Raw genomic sequence first — 23659 nt, 5'->3', positions numbered from 1 at the left:
AGGAATCAATATAAGAAAACACATAAGCAACAAATGTCCAAACTTGTTAGAGTGTAAGAAAATATATTTATTTATTTTCATGGCAATACTATGATAAAACTGTTAAATACATGCATATTTTAAAAACATACATAAGCAACACTTCAAGAGTTAACAGCCAAGCAAACTAGTTTTACATTTACGGTGTCCTAGTAATACATGAATTAATAGTCTATGCCTCTGCTGTAACCATATTTTCCAACATGATACTAAATCTCACTTTTAAAGTATACATTATTTCCCTATGCTTGTCTACTAATCATTCAGATTCTCCTATCCTTATGCTATATGAGGTAACAACACAGTTCCAGGGAGAAATCCGTTTGTTACTGATAAAAGAAAACATAAGATTTCAAATTCCCATGTAAAAGGTTCTTCATGGTTTATTCCATGGCTTCTAGATTAAGTGAATCATTTTAACCTACTTTGTTTGCATCTAAATATTTAAGTTCTGATTTCTTAAAGAGGTTTCTTTTATTATTAAACATAACAGTTTTAGATAATGCATATTTCACATGTAATCAGATTTAAAGGCAAATCTGAGGGATTAGTTATTACATGAAATATAAATGGTAAAGTTTTGAAGCTTATGTTTTTCCCAACCTTGTCTCAACTTGTACTCAGAACATCTTTACAGAACAAATTAGTAAACATGATTTATTAAAATATGTAGCAAACTGAAAATGTTTTTAAACATAATTAACATTCCTTTTAAAAAAAAGAAACACATATTCTACATACAACCTTACAAAAGACATAAAAACTTAAACCTGTTCACAGTATGTGTATATTTAGTAAACAGCAATTCAGTATAATGCAATTTTGGAAATGAGAAAAGGGGATGATTTTCTAGATTTATGAACATATTTATGTGATTGTTTAAAGAGAGAGGAAAATAAGCAGTTTTTGGAATTCCTTTTCCAGAAATGGAAAGAACACCGTAAATTAGATAAGCATAACTAAAGTGTAACAGTTGAATACTTTGAAATATCCACTCTAGCTTTGGGTTATACTGTTGACTATATTCCTTTAAAAAAAATTAAGGAAGCAAATTAGACATATTTTACTTTGAATCAAATGTATAACTATTTTTTTAAAATCAATTTTTAAAAAAAATAGAATCACAGGCTACAAGATATACCGAAATGTCAAGTAGTCTCTCTCTTCACAAAAGTACACTGAATAGACTTTCTTTTTATGTGTTTCCTTCAACTGCATTATTCTTAGTGCCATTCACATTTCTGGCTTTTATGTTGGTGGGAATAAAGTTAAAAAAGAACTAATGGTTTGTGCTATATTAAGAACACAAGTAAAGTACAGGATATCTATTATCAAAGAGGGGGAAATTACTAACATGGAAGGGAGCATCTATGAAAATGTAAAAAAATAAATTCTATAAAAACTAGTACTCAAGTGTTCTTTTTCAATGTTCAACAACAAAATCATGAATATAGCTACTTTTTTAAAATATCAGATTAACAATGATTCCTCAGAACATACTGTTTCATCTTTTCAACACGCCAATGGCAATGTGTTTTACCACAATGGAATAAATAATCTGACCTTTTTTACAACATGGAATGCTCAGCAAATAGAACAGAGACCTAAAAATTAGGAGATACCCATCAAAAATGGTGTGTATTGTTAGAAGTACATCCAGCATTTGTGCAATACGTAATAAAATTCATGGAGATTTAGGTGACAATGAAACTAACAACTTTAATTCGACAATCTAACCAAATCATTTTCATTGATATATACTATTTCAGTTTATTTTGGTTCTGATTTTAAAAGGAACCATAAAAGACAGAAATCAATATGATTAATTCAGTTAACTATCTCCATATTAATTTGTTGACAAGATAATCTCTTTTCAGTGATGAAAGTGATGAAAATTATTACCAATTATTTGGTTGATATTCACTCAATTATAGTTTATTTTTCTAAAAACTACATTTGTTTCAACTAGGCACTTTCACAGTAAAAGGACTAATTTAGAGGGTGGTTTTTATAAGACCACAGCAATAAGCTCATGAAAATATTAGGCAGTCAGAATCTGACTTGCATAGGTAAATTTTATTTAAGTTGTGAATATCTAAATTCCAAGTAGTATTATTTCAAATATAGAGAAGAAATGACAATAATTACAACTGATCCAAAGGATGCAATGGAAAGACACATAGAGAGCATAATAAACAGATTATAGCATGTAATCAATGATAAAATGCCCATAAGAAGTGGCAAGAGACATTATCATGGACATGTTTGACCAGAAGAGAAGGGGCAAATCTTTTTTTTTTTTTTTTTGGAGGCTGGGGTTAAGTGACTTGTCCAGGGTCACACAGCCAGGAAGTGTTAAGTGTCTGAGACCAGATTTGAACTCGGGTCCTCCTGAATTCAAGGCTGGTGCTCTATCCATTGCGCCACCTAGCTGCCCCAGGGGCAAATCATTAATCAAAAATGAGACAAATGAAAAAACGGTGGGACCCAAGAGACACTAAGAGAATAACAGAAAAGTTTTTGGTATGTTGAACAGAAATTCTCTGAAGGATTAAAGGGAAAGTAGCAACAAGAATCGAAGTGACACAAAAATAAGGAAAGGCAGTAATCAGCATTATTTCACACCAACTAAAAAACATAGAGAGAACTCACCAATATTGTTCTTATGATCAAAACTCTGTTCTAAACACAACAGACCCTCTCATAACACAATGCAACATTATCACATGAGTTCTGAAATAATCTTGGTCAAATCAAGTGTCCTGAAACATATACATACATATTATACACACACATATATACATATATATATATATATATATATATATATATATATATATATATATATATATGTATGAAATAAAATATATGGCCTATAAAATGGATATTGGTTTGGATTTCTCAATGGTAGCATTTTTAAAAAGATTTTATTAATTAGCATGAAACAAGTTATCTTTGATAACTATCACATAAGAACTGAAAATAGGATAACCAAATTAAGGCACTAATATAAATTTTTCATGATTACTACTTAAACATAGTACAGGTATAGAGCTAAAGATCTGAATAAACCACCTTTAAAAATAATTTCAAAAAAATCCTCTAAGATTATAGTTTGTAAAAAGCAAGCATATTTTTCTCTTCAATGTTATAAATGGAATTTGGATGTAAAAAGATTAAAAAAATAAAGTTTGATGGCAATTCAAAATTGGCTCCCCCATGAAACCAATGTGACCAGTTCGAAATACATGTTTTAAGGAGATTATTTTACAGAATTGAATAGTTCTCTATATTAAGAAATCATAGCCCAAGCTTATATGTACAAGTTAATACCTTTCCCAAATGTTTTCTAGTTATGGTATATATGTTTTAAATTGTGTGCACACTATGGCAAAACAGAAACGTTCAGATTATGCACAAAGTATAACTATAAATGCAACAATTCTAGTGGCATTTATGCTTTATCATATTTCAAAATGGAGTGTAAAAAATACAAAGTCTTTTTATATAAAACAAATTAGGTATATTTTAACATGGTTCAAAATAAAAAGCAACTATATGTATTTTCATTTTCAAACCAAATTCAGAGAAATGAAAGACCCTTTCCCTCCTTCTTCCAGAAAAATTTAGGCTTACTCCTTAGAGATATCCATCTAATGAAGGTGGGGACACGTAATTATCTAGAAGATCTCTGGAGTGTGAGGTCAGTTTGGTTATATGGGGCCACTTCTATAACAGTTGGAACTGACACTGGAACAGACCTGCTTTATACATGGCTACTCTAGACTTTAATGGATCACTAAAGATTACTCCAGTTTGGAAAGATTTTCTCTAGGTCAAGTTCAATAAAATATATTTATTGGGCATCTATGTGCTTAATCTTTCTGTAGCTATAAGACAAGCATCACTAACTTAGCCCTTCTGTCCTAAATTGATGCTCAATGCTGAATTTCTACATAAATAAAAATTAATTTTAAACAAAAAATTCTACAAATCATAATATGGCTCAAAATAGAAAGCAGCAGATTCAGAGTTATCACCCCAATTTATAGAAAGAAAAAAGTAACAAAATATCTAATTTGAAACAAATGCTGCAAGGATATGGATATCCACTTCAGTCTCCAACAGTACCAGTTGTGTTTTCCCTTTAGAAAATGACTAATAAAAAAACCCCTGAGTATTAAAAGATTGAGAATTCTTGCTGTGTATGTATATTATATATATATATATCCATATACATATAAAGTTGTATACTTTTTCAATTAACAATCTTTTTTTTTCTTTCCCTGGTTTAGTTTCTCATTTGCAAAGACTAAAAGCTTGTCACAGTGTTAATCAATTGGAAAGCTATTATTGTCCTTGTTTCCATACATTTAATTTTAATTTTATAATAGGTGAAATAATCTATACAACACAAAACGTGCTTTGTTCAGATCTGCGATTTCATCAGAATGGGGAGCTTCCTGGTTATGAAACTCCCTTTACCAAAGCATACCAGCAATTGTTAGTTTTACAGAACTGGCTTGAGACAGTGAGAGATTAGATGATTTGCCCAAGATTATATAGCCAGTATATGCCAGAGAATGGACTCAAGCCCTTGTTTTCCTGACCCTGATGTCAGGTCTTTATATTCACTATGTCTTGTTATCTTTGTGAAATGTATTATGACAAAACGTGATTACCTGATTACATTTTTCTATGAATAGTATGTAATTATCAATTTACAGTCTTCAAAATGATTGTAGAGCTTGGAGTCATGGAGTCTATACTCAAATGTGGCTTCAGACACTTAGTAACTGTGTGATGCTGGGCAAGCCACTTAACCTTTCTTTCAGTTTCCTCAATTGTAAAAAAAAAAAAAAAAAAATCAGGATAATGATTTCACCCATCTCCCAAGGTGGTTGTATCAAATGAAAAAACAAAGTTCTACTACATGAAAGCATTATATAAATGCTAACCATTACTAATAGGTTGTTTGACTGGTATGCAAAGGAGACTTGTTTGAAAAATGTAAAATTTGTACTGAAATTCCAGAAATGTGCTAATGTGTTAAATATGTTTCAAAGTATGATACTATTTGATCAACAAGGATATAAACTTACTGTAATTAAAATTTTCTATCACTAATTGAATTTATAAATGGGTAGTATGAAATCATCTACCAGTGTAACAATCAGTTGCTTAAAGTTTGACCTGCTCTAAACTATTCCAACATGCTGCCACATTACTTCTTACCTGGACTAAAATTTTCAGGGTATCACTTCTTTAATTAGGACAAGGAAGATAGAGCAATGTCTCCAGATGACCACTGTTAACAATGCATTCCTGTTATTTCAAAGGAAAGGAGAAATTTGGGGATATCCTATTTTCCCTAATAGCTCAGGTTAGTTCACTATCACTTTGAAACATTGATAGCTTGTCCCTGAAGAAATAAGCTGCTTAGGTACATAAGTTGCATTGTAAGCTATGTAATGATGAGAGTGCAATTACAGTTAACAGGCAGTTAGGTGATTGTGGCAGGGTACCTGCCAGGGAAAGCAATACTTAAATGATGAGGTGTAGAGAGTTTAGAAGCTTCATGAGAGGAAGGCAAAGTGAGGAAGAGAGGGAGGGAGAAATGTGAGGGGAAAGAAAGACACACACACAAAGAGAGACAGAAACAGAGAGAGAGAGAGACCAGAGACACAGAGAGAGTGCTATTCACCTATTTCATAATTTTGTTTAGGATTAGCCCTGGGGATTAAAAAAATGCATGTGGTCAAAGTCTGAATATGCTACAATTATACTTAGTACATCTTAACTATCATTCCAGATCCTAAATATTAGCTGAAACCTATAAATTAAAATGAGGGTTTAAAAACATGATCTCTAAATGAAATTTGCTCCTAATTGCCTATCACCTTCTACAAGATATACTAGGATGCTTTAGTCAAGGGTCCAAATGTACTAACAGAATGCTCCCTATGATAGCAAACAAATCAAAATAAAATAAAATACTTTGACTTAATCAATTATCAAAGGATTTTAAGTATCTATAACTTAGCTATTAAAAAGGCTAAATACATACAGATCTTAAAGGCAGATGAAAAAACACTTTGTAATTTGTAGGTTGACATGAAACAAAATTTTCCAGGAGTCATTTCCCAAAGAAGCAGCTGTTTCTGAAAAACTTGGGAGGTTAAAATTATTCTTTGTTATAAGGGCACTCATGCTTTTTATAGGTGATAAAGGCAATTGTTTAGTTATGTGATGCTTAATAGAATTAATTCAAATTAAGTTTGAATTTGTAATTGTTCATGACATTTACTATAACATAGCTACCAAGTGATTTATCTTAGAGCAAAAAAAGAATCAGTTCTTTACTTTTTCATCAAAAACAGTTAAGTATTCCATCAGGAAGGTAGTATTGATGGTCTATTTAAGAAATGTAACCATTAGATTACAATTAGGAAATAGATCATATGCTCATATTAAATGACATTAATTTGTGGCTCACTAAGAGAAAATTCCTAGAATCACTTCTTCATGGAGAACTAATGCCAATTGTTTCCACTAGTGGTAGAGATTGATTTGGCTGAATTTTGCTAATAAGAGTTTTAAATGGAAGATTAGTGCAGTTAATGCTGAAGCATTATATTTAAGTGTGTACTTTGTTCACACACTCATGAAAACTAGCATTTTCACAAAATAAACATCAAGAGTTGGTCTTATTTGCACAGTATGTCTTAGATATGCAGTCCTAGTTCTGTAAATTACTAAAGCATATACATTAGGGTATTACATGTAATAGTTAAAAATTAATGGGGAAAAGAAACTGCTAAATCAGAAATGTGGCATGTCAGTGTTATACTCATTTTCCAAGTTTGTGCCCCTGAGTCAACAATTTCTTAACAATTATAGAGTAGGCACAGAGACCTACTTATCAAAGAAAAAACTAAAATAGCTATTGCTACATTTTAAAAGCTATATTAATTACAGAGGAAAAAAAAGTTTTATGATACTTAATCTGTGCTTGGCTTTTATATAAATTTAAACAAATTTCAATCAAGTAATTCTCTTTGCTGATCTGAACATCTGCATGCTTTTTTCCCCCTGTCTGCAATTTCAAACGTTCTGATGGGATTCAGTAACGTACACATTATAAGAATTGATTACTTAATGAACGTAAAACAGTTTGCATATTTTCTGAAGTATTAAGCAATAATTAATCTGAAAATGCCACGAGTTAAATGAGGCTTCTTTGGCTGGAATCACAAACAGATCAAACCCATATCTTGGATCACATGAATTGAATTACTGAGTTGCTATACTTTGGCTTTTAGGCTACAGTAAAACAACATTAACACTTTCAGTGTAACTTAACATGTGGTAAAGTTCATCTCACTAAAAATATACTCCACTGGAGGCCTCCTAGAATAACCAGTGCTGTTGCTATTACAACCCCAGGAGCCAGAGCTTATTGAGATGGTAGACTGACACAACATGATGCTATTGCTAATCATTTGGTTTGTTTTGAAAAAAATTTGTAAATGACCACCCTCCATTAGAAGATTTAGGAGATTCTTCATCCTTTGGGGGAATCAAAAACTGTCGAGAATTAATTGAACACGGGCTTCCAAAGGACATAATTTCACTGTTGCTGTCTATGGACCGAGGAGAGTCTGGAGAGTCTAAATTCCAAGCATTTACATTTGTCTGAGGTCTGTAACCTGCAGTTTTCTCTAAGTCATCTGCTGTGATTATGTTCTCTACAGTAGAAGTAACAGGCAGATGCATTTGTGGCTTATAGCCTGCTCCACCTACTGAGTGGTTTTCTAGTTCTTCCTCTGGTTTTGCCTGAGGTTGATACATTGATTGAATATCAATATAAATGACTTGGGAAGAGCTTCCTGCCTCCCCTCCAGCATTTGCTATCTCCTCCTCAATGATTGGTGGACAGTAGGAGACAACCACATGGTTTTCAGGCTCAGCATCAGATCCTTCTTCAGGACCATCAGCCACTGGAGACTTGATTTCAGTATCCTCCTCTATTTTAGGAGCCATTGATCTTGTTTCTACCACTTCCACATTATTAGGGGTGCAAGGATTCATTTCCAGCGTTTTCAGAGTGCTGCTTCCCTACAAAGGGAAAAACACTGCATAAGAACAGAAGACCCAAACTCTTGTCACACACAAAGATAACAAATTTTATATTTGTTCATTTTCAACTATAATCTGATCATTAAAAACTCATTTCATATATTTTCTGCTACATATTAAAACAAAACTACAAGGTTTTCCTCCAATCTTTTTTCCTTGTGGTTCTGTTGTCCAACATCCTGTCCATGGAGTTTTCTGAGCAAAACTACTGAAGAACTTTGCCATTTCCTTCTCCTTTACCTTAGGCACACAGATAGTATCTAAGGCTGGATTTGAACTCGGGTCTTCCTAACTTCAGACACATTGCTCTATACACTGAGCCATCTAGCTACCTTTTACTTCTTGCTTACCAATTATAAATAAAATAGTGAAAGAAAAAAAAATAGAGTACAAAGGTATTTCTTAAATCTCATAACTTGAGATGACTAAATGTATTATTTTATTCATAAATTTTCAGGTTGACCTACAGCTTCAGTTCATCTTTCTCTTCAGAAAGAAGCCATTAAGTTTAAACTAGAAAACAACACATTTTAAAATCTTTAAAAGCAAAAAAAATCTTACCTCACAGATGCTTTTATGAAACTGTAATGCCTTACTATTTTCTGGATTTGGAATATCAGGATAGAAAGTTTCTTTAATCCTTAAGAAAAAAAAAGAAAGGATGATTAAAGAGTATGCTTTTATAAAGATTACATATATATCAATAAGAAAATTAGGCAACAGAACTTAATATTTTAGTATCTTCATTTTTGCATTTCTGAATATGAACTACTTTAATAATAGAATATTCATTTGTAGTAGTAGATCTGTGCATGCATTTTTTTCCTGGATGTTCAATGATATATATATATATATATATATATATATATATATATATATATATATATATATATATATATATATATATATATATATATATATACACACACACACACATACATTTATATATACTATATTTATGGAATTCCCAAATTGCTAAGTATAATATGTATGCTATATATTCTAAGCTTCAATTTACACCAAGTTTGGCCTTCTCCAGGTCATAGGGATATTGCACATAATGATAAGTTTATCTGTTAGCTGTGTGAACAATTCAGGAGCTTACTGTCCTCCTAACTAGAAGAGAAAAAATTTCTAAACAATTAGAGCTGGACAACAAAAGAGTAGAATGGGAGATGATAATTATACTGTATACCCTGAATAAAGACTACAATTGAAACACCATTTTTAGTACTGATGGTGCTAGAGAATGTCCAGATGAGGGCAACTAGAGTCACAAAGAACCCTGAGATTTCCTTGTGTACACACTATATCAGATGGATGTTGAAGTTTCTTCTAATTTTCAGATTCTATAATAATTAAATGAGCTGCTTCAAGAATTATCAAGTTAGCTATTATTGCAAATATTTAACAAAAGGCTAGAATAGAAGACCACTTTTCAAAGATACTGTAGAGAAAAAGTGTGCTTTCATATATGAGGAAAGGAAAAGCTAAATTAAAATATCTCTGAGAGTGCCTTCTAATTCAGATTCCAGATAGCATGCTAATGTATTTATAATGAATTATATTCTATAGTAGATCAGCATGTATATAGAATTCCCAGCATCTTCCAACCTATAATTTCAGGAAAGTGTTTCTTTTATATTAGCAGGAACTGGTAAGATCAAAGAATAAAAGATGTTAGACTAAGCCCAAGAATTTCTCAAAAAAATGAATAAGGGAAATTAAATTTATCATTTAAAAATATAAACTTGAAATTTCACATTAATTTTTCAAATTTTAAAAGTACTAGACAGTATAGTATAGTATAGTGGAAAATGCCCTGGATTTGGCCTCAGGTGTAAATCTAGTGAGACACAAGGCTTATTTATATCCTTATTTGTAAAATGGGGATAGATAATTCAAAAGATTATAATAATAAAAGGAGATGATATATGTAAAGTGCTTTATAAACCTTAAAAGTACTATCTAAATAAATAATTTAAGCTATCTAATGGAAAGTGGTGGGATTGATTTCTCCTTTTAGTGAAGTATCTAATACAATAATGAAAACCAACGATTTTTATGATTAACAGTGAAAATTGTATAACTAATTAGTAAAAACTAAAAAATTGTCTAGAAATTAAAAAACTTTTCCCTTATAATAAGAAGTATTTTTGTCAGTTGTATCAATTATCCAATCATATTAAGTACTCTTCAAAATATAAGTCCTATGATTCTATGCCACCACATTCATTTCCATTAGTATGTTTTACTCAAGTTTTATTTCATTCTTACATAATAGGAATTTATAATAGGAATTACATAATAGGAATTTATAAACCCAACCCCCAAACAAGCAGTACAACACATAAATCAGAAAACATCATTAAACACATGTATGTATTTATGATTACCATTCTCTTTTACGATAACAAAGAATACTTGTTACTACTCCAACAAAGATAGCCACTGCCACAGGGATGAGAATGGCAATAATTAATCCCTCAGCTGAAAAAAAGAATGTTATAGATTATTAGTTGCCATTTTTATTAGTTCAAAATACAAACAAAAAAATTATGGTTAAGAACAAATTAAAAAGGGGAAATTTTTTTACCATTTGTAATTGACCAAATTGTCCTGAAATATTACTACCTTATTTGACATTGCAAAATTAAATATATTGTCTATTCATTAATTTTGGAGTGATCACAGTCATCATAGTTCTTTAATTTTAAGTTGTAGATAAGCTCCAGAAAAAAACTGAGAATAATTTAGTGTTCATCTCAGGGTAGCACCATAACATACTGATGACTAGTTCAGCCCACCCCAGTTGTCACTCTTTATTTTCTATTTTTTCTGCCAAAGTACTATTCCTTTTTTTTTTTTTTCCCTTGAGAGTAGCAGGCAGGATAAATGATGGAGAGGCTTAAGGGAACGAATGAGTGATAAAATCTAAGAAACAATACTTTGGCCTATAACATTATTAATGTTAAAATTAATTAAAATTAATAAGCATCAAGTGAGGTCTTTTGGTTTTATCCTCTACAACATAAGTATTAAACTCATTGCCTTACATTCCCAGAATTGATCAAATCAGAATAAACATGTAATTTTAAAAAAGAAAACTTCTTACGACTGTAGCCCAACAAGAATCAGACTGTAAACTTGAAACTGTCACCCCCCCAAAAAAAACCCATTCCAGAACTATCTTGAATTCCTAAGGGATTTCTATTGTTACATCTTGAAATTTACTAGTAATAATATACAAAACCATTTCTATTAATAAAAATATTTAACTTACAATTTTCCTTTGTAACCACATACATGGACTTTCCTGGACCTATTCCACCATCTGTGTAAGCTTGCAGGAGCAGATGATAGCCTGTTTTTCCTTGAAGATCAACAATTCTCAATGTTTTCTGTGTTATGTCAGTAATATTCTTAACTTTTACATCAGAACGTCCTGTTTTTGAAATAAATATACCAATGATTCATAATTATTTCATGTATTTTTAAAAATGACAATACAAACTGGAAAAGTGTGTTCTGAGTTAATAGTAGTATAATACTTTAATCAACAATAAATAATTCTGACCCCTGATTTGTTGGACATTATCACAATTATTCTCACAGATCTTTTGCTACCACTTTATTTGATGATTTCATCAGCTCTTATAGATTTAATTATCATTTCTATATTGATGATTCTCAAATCCAAGAGAGCTTAAATTCAATCGACAAACCTGTCAGTTACACCTTTACAATATATCTGGAATATATCCCTTCACTTCTATCCTCTGACAATTATCCCTCTAATGCTGACACTCATCACCTCATACAGTGTCTGCTTCCATAGAGACTGCTGATAAATCTACCTGTCTCAAATCTCTCCAACTAGCCTTCCATTTAGCAAATGATTTTTCTCAAGCACAGAACAAAACAGTAACTCCAGTGGTTTCTATCACTTCTAGGATCAAATACAAAATCCTCTGCTGGCATTAAGAACTTTTCATAATCTAGCCCCCTTCTACTTTTCCAATCATCCCACACTCTACTCCCCCACACAAACTCTTCAGTTCAGTTAACGAAGACCATCCTGCTGTTCCAAGCACAGTACCATCTCTTGGTTTAGGCATTTTCTTTGGTTGGCCCTCATGCCTGGAATGTTCTCTCTCCTCATCCATACCTGGTATCTCTGTTGGGGTTCCTTTATGTTCCAACTAATATCTTATCATCTACATGAAGACTCTCTCAACTTCTCAGTTCCAGGGCCTTCCTTAGCTTAATTATTTCCTATTCAACTTGTATATATTTTGTATGTGCATATTGTCTCCATTAGATAGTGAGCTACTTTGTCTTTTGTCTTTTCTTCCCTCCCTCCCTCCCTCCCTCTCTCCCTCCCTTCCTTCCCTTATCTCCAGTGCTTAGCACAGTACATACAACAGCTTTTATATAAATATTTATTGATTGTTATTAACCTCTACATAAGAGGCTAATCCCAGGGGAAGGGATGAATTGGCAATAAATACAATCCAGCTGAGAATTTCATGACCTCTAAAGATTTTGCCAAAATAACCATTTTTTAAATTTATTAAATTTTATTAGTTTTTTTTTGATAATCTGATTATATGTATTAGTATATGCATGTGTGTATGCATGTATATATACTATATATGCACATACACACATATCAGTATTCTCATTCCTAGACTCATAATAATTAGGAGATTGTGAAGGGAGGGAAAATAAATCTAAATTTGTTCTAAGAATTATTCCTTTTTTACAAATGAGAAAGCTGAGATAGAAGATACAGGATGGATATGAATTAAATGCAAAAAAAAAAAAAATGAGAGCTTCTGGATTGCTGACATACTCAAAGTTGAGAAAAATTTTATCCTATAAGGAAGCAAAAAAAAGATGGATAGCTCTGAACACAATGTGTAATATTAGGTAGGTTTTCTAGACTGGAAATTTATTGCTTTATATTTTGAATCCTCTCTGTTCTGCTGTATTCATAACTTTTTTCTTTTCCTATTTTGTATTTAAGTTTAAAATAAAAAGAAATGCAAAAAAAAGAAGAAAAAATTCTGCTAAACTTTAATGACACTTGACATGACAAAATGTGAATTGATCAATTAACTGACAAAATGAGGAGAAATTATTCACTAAAATTAGTAATTCACTAAGGGCAAAATGAAATCAATTGGACATAAGCAAACTAACATTGTTAAATTAATGCTTTCAAAATATACCATGAAAAAGCAAAAAATGTTAAGGACTACCAATGGTGACAAAACAATTTATTCCACATATGTTTACTTAAGATATGGTAAAGTTACTGAAATGTTCTATTATTTTGTATCCCCTTTTAAACTTTTTCTTTGGTATACATTTAAAAACAACTCTTCGTTAATTTACCCTCCATTGTAACAAATATATGTAAGATTTTTTCATTGAAAAGTGACATCTTCCTCATGATTAGATTTTCCTTCACACAAAGTTTTGCAAGGATGAATGTTGAAAATTATCTAAGTATATGCTTTGAAAATAAAAAGCTTTAATTAATTTTTTTCTTTCAGTTATCAGAGGACATTTTCTATTAGTGGCTAATTTAACCAGTTTATGTTCAGACCCAAATCTCTAAATTTAATTTATATAAAGGATTAAACACACAATACTATGAAATGATTTGATCCAATGAGTCCCTGGAAAGCTTCTTTCAATATTTTTTGCTCCTGAAGTGGGATTATTTTTTCTTAGCAGGAATATCCCTAAGATGTGTAATTTGATGGCAATTACTCTGGGACCAAGGATTTAAAAGAAACCCCTGAGATTTTCAGAAACATTTGGTGTTAACAGGAAGAACCAATTCCCTTCTATAACTATCCAGGCATCAATTAATTAACCAATAAGCATTTAAGCTACTCTGTACCAAGCACTATGCTAGACACTAAAGATACAAAGACAAAAATAAAAAAGAGTGCCTTTCCTCAAAAAGCTTACATTTTATTGGTATCTTGGGAAGGGATGAGACTGGCTTCCTGGCAACAGTGCTCCTCTTTCTACTTAAAACCATTATCTGAGGTCCATGCTATTCCTCAGTGTTTTGTCCACCTTCCTTGAGATTATAAGCTTTTACCAAAACCAGCATCACCACCACCACCACCTCCAGTGTAATCAAGCCATTGTGGGAAGAAAATTCCAAATACATATTCATATTTTCTCTCTCTCTCACTGGCTCTCTCCTAATCTCCTCTCTTGGTAAATGGAAAATGATAGGCAGTAAGCACTCTTTCAAGTATATATATTTTTTCCCCTCACACTCCTCTTGATAACTAATAGTGAAAGCAAGAACTAAGTTTTTTAAAAATTACTTTTAATTTCAGCAGCTTAAACAAGGTGAAAAAATGCTCAAAGTTTTAAACTCATTCTTTACATCCCAAGTTCTTTGAGGAAGGAACTGTTTTTTGCCTTTCTTTTTTATTTCTGGGGCTGACACAATGTCTAGCTTGAATTAGGGTTTACTGCTAAGATTCCTTCTTTCAGCTTTTAATATAATATTCTATGCCCATGTTATGAAACTGCTTGATTCTTAGGCTTAGTGTATCACTCCCATAACCTTACCAATTCATACCATCAATTAATTAATCAGAATTTATAAAGTACCTATAATATGCTGTCTATCTTGTCAGACAATAGGATAATGCCTTCTGTATGAACATTTAAATGCAAACTTTGTAAAAAGTTTCACATGTTCTTATAACACAATATATTAAAATATGGTAATTACAAGAATTGCTTAATTTTGCATAATACTTTTTTTGGTAGATAAGGAAATTCATAAGAAATTTTCAGCATGAAAAATGAGAATCTATTTACCTGATTCCAAACCCTGGATTTTAGAAGTGCCTTTCTCCCCTTTTTCAAAGTAAAATAAATATCCTCTTAAAAATCCTCTAAGATCTTCAACAGGAATGTCTTCCCATTTTACCAATATTGAATCTGCAGAAGTGTCTTCCACAGTAAAATTTGGTGCAACACTTGGAGCTATAGAAAGAAATTATCAACAGCTAAAGGATATTTGATTGAGACTGAGATTTACCAGATAATTTTGAGTCAAAGTTGATAAAGCTTCACCACAGTCTTAACATATATTTTTGCATTTATAGTAAAACCAATACTAAAGAGTCCTACTCATACAAAATCTTCTTTAGTGGGAAAAAAAGTATTTAAATCTATAATAGAAGAGTTCTTTTTATTTCTTTGAAATGAATATTTCAATTTCTAAAATGCAAGTTTTAATACAATTTTCCATGTGATAACTTTGTTAGAGTTTTGTCATGTTGAGATTTTATTCTACTTTAAACTCTAAACCACTTAATAATTCAAATTGTGAACATGCATGTAATGAACCATTATTCCATTGTAAGAAATGATGAATAAGAAGATTAAAGAAAAACATGGGAAGACCTATAAATTGATACAAAGTGAAATAAACAGATCCAAGAAAACATATATAAGAATATAACAATGCAAAAGGAAAAAAAAAAAGCAAAATTGAATGTTGTATAATTAAAATTACCAAGCCTAGCTTCCCAAAAGATAAGAATATGCATTTCCCTCCCTTCTTTGAAGAGATGGAAAGGGTTATGAATGTGAAACACCACATATTAAGTCAGATTTGATTAATGTACTGGTTGGTTTTGTTAAATTGCTTTTCCTCTTTCTCTTATAATTGCTATAAGACACAGCTTTCGGGAATAAGGGAATACTTGGAAATAAACACATTATAAAAACAAAATATTCAAGTAAAATTTCAAAAGGAAATCTAATACTTTACCCAGTTCTTCTGTATATCCAAGAATTGAACGTAATAACTGATATTTCTGATTTTTGCAGCCATAGAGGAAAAAGTTATAGCGTGTTCCAGATCGAAAATTATCTATAAAGAATACTACATTCAGTTACAACTTAAAAATAATCTTGTCACAGATAGATCCACTTGAGAAATAGGTAATGTGCAACAAATTTTACAATTAAAATTATCCTTCTTTGAAACTAGCTTAAAAATTATTCCATCTATCCAAAGGAAATGAAAATTAACTCTACTTGAAAAGTCATTACTTCTAGAGCTGACTATATTAGAAATTTAAATGCATAAAATGGTTTTAAACATCAACAATTATTTTGGAAATCTGATGTCTGGTGACAACTATGATAACCAAAGTGACCAGACTAATTAGATGAGAAAGTCCCCTTCTTTAACTATAAGGTCAAACTATTCAGAATTTAATTTAAGAATTCTTCCTAGTAATTTTCAATCAGTCCATTAATTTACTTGAACACTATGCTCCAACCCCCAATTCCCTATGCCTTTCTGAAACTTCTCTTTTAAAACCAAAGTGGCAAAACAGCAAAGTGGCAACTGTCACCACTGTTCTCATTCTTCTTTAAAGAAAACACTAAATTTCAGTCAAATGAATTTTCAACTTTCAGGGGCCAGTTAAAATCCCAATTCTACTATGAAGTTTTCTTTGACTATTTCAGATCACTTATTTTCCCTCTGTTATCACAGAAATTAACATATAAATGTTAATTGTTTCAAGTTAGTTTCTGCAACTAATTGGTACCAACTCCATGCAGAGAAGGCTCCTTTAACACTACCACTGTCCATGTAGAAAGGATTTAGTATCTTCTTAGGTAAGTTGTTTTTTCCCCTTTCAGGAGACAAAAGGTAAGAAAAAGGAGAACAAGCATAAGAAAGTTGGAAGCCAAAAAGAGAGTAAGCATGGGGAAGTAGATTGCTCTCTGGTACTAGGATGAGCACTGATCCATCATGGTAAATGGTCAGTAGAAACTCAGATGAGAATTAGTCCAAAAAAAAATTGAACTGCTAAGGATGGGGAAATGGGTAGATGGAATAATGCTCAGAGAAATTGGCTTTGTGGAGAGACTTGCCATTAGTCCATGTTATATCAAACTGGTATTGTTCTTATCCTATTGTTCTATCTATGCTATATGTTTCTAATGTTCATTACTTGGGAATGTTTGTAGGGTAGGTGGAAGGGAAGTAGAAGCTGACATATCAGGCAAACTTTTTTTTTAAGGCCTTGGAAATAATATCTAATTACAATCAGTATTTTTGAGGTTTTCTTCCTCAAAGACAAAATTTGATGAACTCATGAATTTTTATTCAACTCCTTAAGACTAAATAGCAATTATTCAATTCTTTAGAAGCAAGGACCTATTATGGCATTCTACAAACAGTGAAAATCAGTAATGTTGCCATCATCATCTTCCTGGAGCTTTGTGCTTATTTATTCCCTACTGTATGTTTTATAGTGAAAATATGTAGACTTGGGGAGTAAATTTTAGCAGGAAAAAAAAGTGCTCAGGAAAAACTTGTGAGAATCCAGAAAGATTGAAACAAAATCATTTTCAAGGAGTTAAGAATAAAAATCTAATTCCCATGCTGTCTCTTTTCTTATATGCCTTAGATCCTAATCATTGCATATACAGTCACATTGGGGATGATTTTATTGCTTCATTTCCAAACATTCATTCCTATTTTGCTAACCCCCCCTGTACCCTCCTTCTTAATTATTTGTCTCTTACTTTAGCTATTGCCCACTGTTTCTAAAAGCGCTATTATAAATTTCTAGTGACTCTAGATATAGAATATGAGCAATTTAAATATATTACAAACACCTTCAAAGAATTATATTAGTCAAAGAAAAAAATGTTAATTTTCTTTTTAAACTTATTAGCTAAGCAAAGATCTACATACACAAAATCAGTCAACATGAAACTAACAAAATGTTATTCATCTAGTTTTACTCTCATCTATATACATTTTAAGTTGGAAACTGGGACACTACTAATTTTTAAAGAATTTTAATAGAGAGAAATAACTTTTACCATATTCTACAAGTGCTCCAGTACTATTTGCTGGGAATTTTTTCCAGTCAATGAGGCAGGGTTCAGATTGAGTTGAGTTACACCATTTTATAACATAATCACAAGTCATGTTGGGATCGTAATTCCAGTGAAATAATATGCCGTTTTCTATTCCAACAATTTGTTCTACTTTGATGTCTTCTACAAAAAAGGCAAATTATAAAAAGATATTATTGATTTCAAAACAACAAGATAGAAAATCTATTTTATAGGATTTGACCTAATACAAATTACTTCATGTATTGGAATTTTGTTAGATTAGCTCCTGGAGTTTGGAAATATTTTTATTTTGGTATGATTAAGCAATAGTTAACAAAGAGCTTATAACAAAGACTGAAATTGTTTTAAGAACTTTCAGGTAGCTAAAAATTATTTATTTCACAGTGACTTTCAGATTTGTCATGATCAAGGAATAGTTGTTGCCCTCTTTCTAAACTCCATAATACAACAGTATACTGTCAAATAAAAGAATGATTCAAAGACAAGTTAGATGAAAGGGGTGGGGAGAGAATCATAAAACTGGATATATTAAAATCAGGAAGCTATGGTATATAGTATGGAGTATAGGAGTCTGATAATTTATAAATACGTCATTTATTAAAAGTTTATACATTGACTGTCTGGCAATTAAACCGCATTTTTTCCTAGAAACATTATACTGTTTAAGTGATTAAATTTTTCAGACCAACAAATAAAAACCTGTATAGTCCATAACATGCTTTAAAAATAAAACAAAAATATTTCCCAACTATAGTAGTGTGTGTTACTTAGGATGTGCCATAATTTTGATAGTTTCATTTTTTACTGACAATAACCATCTATATATGTTTAATTTTGTATATGTTGAATTTAAAATGTCTTTGGGACATCCAATTTCAGATGTTCAAGAGATAATTAGAGATGTGAGACGGAAGGTAAATTGAGAAGTTATGGCTGGGTAAATAGACCTAAAAATCATCTGTATAAAAATGATAATTCAGTCTTTGAGAACTGAAGGAAAAGAGAAGAAAGCCCAGTACCTAGGCTTTAAAACACCTACTGTTAGTGGATATAATGGTAAACGAAGCATATTAAGATACTGGCTACACAAAAATTTTATGAAAATACTGTACTAAACCAAGTAAGGTTTAAATTGAGGGTTGGGGTCATAGTGGGAGGTTGATTCTTATAAAGGACTATTATTATGTACACTATCATCCTCTTAAACATAATCCATGGAAAGGAGTTTATGAAGGAATATGTGGAATTAGCAACATAAGAAATCTTTTAGAAGAAAATAAGTGTCCTGGATGATTCACTTTCCTGAACATTGGTGCTGAACTAGACAGATAGTTCTCTTCCAGCTTTACTAAGTCCTTTATGAGATATAAAAATGGCATAAAATATGGCCCTGATTTCACAAAGTTTTTTAATAAATAAGATGACATATTATGTAACATTACTAATAAAAGAAAGCTAAGAAACATATAATTCCAAGCAGAAGCTAATTCAGTTACTCACATATATATTATCATTGTCAAGTCAAAATTACTGTCTCCCTCCATGTATGCTCTTACTAGTTTATATGTGTATGTTGTTTCTATTTGATTTTTATTTATCTTAGGTCCACTTTGCTCTTTCTAGTCTTGCTTAACTCTGTAAGTGCAAGTCAAAGAATACAATAAAGCTACAAGTGAAGAGAAAGTGATTGCCTCTAAAGAACTAGAAAGTCTGTAAATGCTCATAGCTAGAAGTGTATCTGAAAGATTATCAACCATTTTCAGGTTTCTTGGGTTTCATGATCGTTGTGTTCTTCAATCTTTATAGATAGGTCATATGATTTGTGTTTCCTGTCATGGATATAGAAAGAAAGTATCTCCTATGGATGGATGGATCATTTCTGAAGTAGAGATGGGGGATCATAATGTCATCACTAACAAGAAGAAAAGAGAGGAATCAATTATAGTATAACAGTAAGCAACAACTTGACTCAAACTGAGTAAAAGAATCCACATGAATAATCCAGAATGAAGATAGCCCACCCACAAATAACTAGGAATTTATTATGAATTAATTTTAATGAAGAAGAGAAGAAGCAAATGAGCTGTATAATTAAACATAAGTTTTTTAAAAATAAAAAAAATGATGGAAAATGAACTTAAATTGAAGGAAGCAAGCTCTACGTTAGATATAAGGAATACTATGGTGACAACAAAGTGCATTCAATAGCCTTCTTGGCTGTTGTGGTGCCTAAGAGAACCTTTATCTTCAGCTATCTCAAAAGGACATACATAGTTAGTTGTCTACTAGGTCTCATAATAAACATGGAGTCACAATGTATCTGGGAAATCTTACATAAAATAAATAAAAATACAATGTCATGGATAATGTTAGTTTGTGAGTTTTTCCCTGGGTCAATATTTAATCCATAGGGAGCCTTTTCTATTTGAGTTCAGAAGACTGAATTAGAGGATCTCTTGAACAGTAGGATTTTAGATATGGAAATAAAATCTGTATATAAACTGTCAAAATATTTCTGCTCTTTCAGTTAGCCAAAACAATGGAATTGTACACAGAAATTAGTTTACTAATTAGGATGCTCTGAGACAATGTTAATGAGTTCTATTTCTTACTATACATTGTAAGGGCCCTTTAAATGGGCTGCGCCACAGCTCATCATTGAGGCCCGGAAGTAATTTCTATGGATATTAGGACTGCCTTGTAGGTGGGATCCTGTCCATTTTGAGATAGCTTCGTAATGGGTGACTCGCTGATTGGCTGTGTGTGTGACCTCACAGGCCCTATGTAAACCCACTGCAGGCAGCAGGTTGCTCTCTTTAACCTGGCGTTCTTCACCCTGGCTTCCTAGCCTGGGTGGCCTAGCCAAGATGGATAGCCAAAAGAGGTAAGGATTTTAGTAGTGAACATGTGGGTCTTCTGACCAGGTGTTCATTCGGGAACCAACAAGTCAGGGCATCAGTTAGGGCATTATGTGAGTAGGTATAATAAAGGCTTTTAAGATTACACGTGGCTGTTCTTGAGTGCGCTACCGGTTATTAAGCTATAGATTCAAGAGATTGTGGCCAGAGACCTTTGAAGACCTCAGAGGAGGCGAGCTGGGTAGAGTTCACACTACTAAGCACAGTGGTCAAAGGTACTCTGGTGGGTCTAGGACAGACTAGTAATTGTAACTGCCAGGAGAGCACGTTACAATACAATATTATTAATATGGAATTTCACTAGAACTGGTTAGTAATATGTTGTCACTTTTACCTTGGAGAAAAGAATTCTATCAATGTGACTGCTATTTTTTTAAAAATTCCTTTGGGAAAAAGAATCTTGAGTATTTAAATATTTATAGTGCTACATTTAATATATCATGAGGTTTTAAAGAATTTTTAAATACAGCTTTTCCATTTCTGAGAGCCATCAGAATAAAAAGCAAATGAAAACTCATCATTTTAGTATAAGCACTTCTATTGAGGAAGGCAAAAATAATCATTATTTAAAAATTAACTATTACAATAAAAAAGAAATAGATTTTATATGGAATATAAAGTCATACAGTTAATAAGTTACAATTGTCTTAAGTACTCACCATTTGGGATTTCCATACTAGTTATCTTAGAAGGTGGAGATGATCCAACTGAATTTTTGGCCACAACACTAATGATGTAATCACTATAATCATTTTTATCAAGTTTTATTTCTGCTTTATGCTGTGGATCAGGAATCTCAGAAAGGTATTGTATTTTTTCTTCTGACCAATATGATACATTATAAGAAAGTATTTTTCCATTAGCTTCATTAAGAGATAAGGGCTAAAAATAACAAGAAAAATTCCTTGCTAAGAAGTTTATGAATAAAATGGTCATAAATATTACTAAAGTTATGAAAGTGAATATGAAAATGTTAATTCTGAAGATGATACAGAGCAGGGAGAAACAGGGGTTACTTACACTAAAGCAGAAGATTAGAATTCAATGTACCCCAAAGAAATTATGAATAAACAAGACAAAAGAACAATTTGGCAACACTGCATACTATTAAAAAACACAAGAAGGCATCTGGCTCAGAATGGAACACAATTTAAATAAAAATAAGAAATGTTTCTAGTACCAAAAATATAAAATATTATACTAATAACAGATTAATTACATTTTTTTTCTTTTTCTGAGGCTGGGGTTAAGTGACTTGCCCAGGGTCACACAGCTAGGAAGTGTTAAGTGTCTGAGACCAGATTTGAACTCAGGTCCTCCTGAATTTAAGGCTGGTGCTCTATCCACTGTGCCACCTAGCTGCCCCAATTACTTATTTTAAAAACAAGCTAATTATTTGAAATGATTAGCAGAAATAAATACTTTAGAGGAATTAATCCATTTATGGTTTCTAGATTTTGAGATTACGGGAAATTTAAAATAAATGCAGGTGAGAATTTTAAAAGAAATCAGCGTAAAGAAAAGACAGCTAAACTAAGGCTATTTTGTCTTCAAATATATGAAATACTACATAAAGATTATCAAATTATTTTTTATCCGTGTTAAGAACAGAATTAGAGGAAATAAGTTTAAATTATAATGGGATAATGTTTTTAAAAGCTTTAAGAAAACTCTATTATAAGGGATTAAGAACATATAGCAAGATATTGAAGCAGCAAAATTCTCTTCCCTAGAAATATTTAATAAAGAAGACTATTGAAGAACTAACCTTCAACTAATTTGAGATAAAGCTATCAAATCTAAAGCCATTATACTTTTATCTTATAATTTCACAAAACAACATTTACCAAAATAAAACAATAAAAATCAAAACAACCTTATTTCTTACTACATGTCAAAATATAAGGTATTTGTTTTTTTATTGGATATTAATGTGAATCTTTACCTGAATCTTCCACTGAAGCTCCCTTCAAAACCCAGAATCTGTGAAGTTAGCCTGCTGGCTTATAAACTACAGCAGGCTTAACAAGCCAGATAGTTTTCTGATGTGGGCCATGTGATCAATAGTATATTAATTGTCTGAGGACTAGCTACATTTAGTGAGGTCCATTAACATTTTAGCCACAGAGTAACAAATTTTTCAGACAAGATAACTCTCAAAGACCACCTATGAGAGTAGAGGGATGATAATCTGCTTCAATCTAAGAAACACTCACAATGACAAAACCACAAATCCTTAAAATGCTGATATTTGTTGTTCAGTAATATCTGACTTTTCATGATTTCATTTGGGGTTTTCTTGGCAAAGATAATGGAACAATTTGCCATATTCTTTTCTACTGCATTTTCCAGATGAGAAAATTGAGAGAAACAGGATTAAGTGACTATCCAGGATCACATAGCTATCAAGTGTATAAGGCCAGATTTGTACTCAGGAAAAGAAGTCTTCTTGATTTCAGATTTGGCACCTTTGCTGCCTAGTTGCCCTTAAATACTGATAGCAATATATATAAATGAATCATTTCACAACTTTTACTGAGTGATTTAAATAAATGTGCTGTTGCCTGAAGTGAGGAAAATTGAAAACCTAGGACTCTAAATTACAACAGGCTTTACTGACTGAG

The 23659-nt window shown here is 31.6% G+C and overlaps 1 protein-coding gene across 2 annotated transcripts in view; it reads right to left on the bottom strand.

Moving 5' to 3' along the window:
- Window positions 1-46: 46 nt before the first annotated feature.
- LIFR (LIF receptor subunit alpha) overlaps window positions 47-23659 on the bottom strand; it is an 88772-nt gene continuing 65159 nt past the window's right edge. For both annotated transcript variants that reach the window (XM_074282624.1, XM_074282623.1), the window contains exons 13-20: window positions 21695-21917; window positions 18079-18258; window positions 16001-16102; window positions 15040-15207; window positions 11462-11623; window positions 10575-10668; window positions 8740-8818; window positions 47-8157 (exon numbers count right to left, since the gene is read on the bottom strand). In XM_074282624.1, the coding sequence (XP_074138725.1) occupies window positions 7534-8157; window positions 8740-8818; window positions 10575-10668; window positions 11462-11623; window positions 15040-15207; window positions 16001-16102; window positions 18079-18258; window positions 21695-21917 (1632 nt within the window). In that variant the 3' untranslated portion in view covers window positions 47-7533. The remainder of the gene's footprint in view (window positions 8158-8739; window positions 8819-10574; window positions 10669-11461; window positions 11624-15039; window positions 15208-16000; window positions 16103-18078; window positions 18259-21694; window positions 21918-23659) is intronic.

This window comes from Sminthopsis crassicaudata, chromosome 1 (assembly GCF_048593235.1).
Source record: "Sminthopsis crassicaudata isolate SCR6 chromosome 1, ASM4859323v1, whole genome shotgun sequence".
NCBI classification, from domain to species: domain Eukaryota; kingdom Metazoa; phylum Chordata; class Mammalia; order Dasyuromorphia; family Dasyuridae; genus Sminthopsis; species Sminthopsis crassicaudata.
Note: the sequence above shows the minus strand (reverse complement) of the source record. Positions and strands in the feature narration are given on the sequence as shown.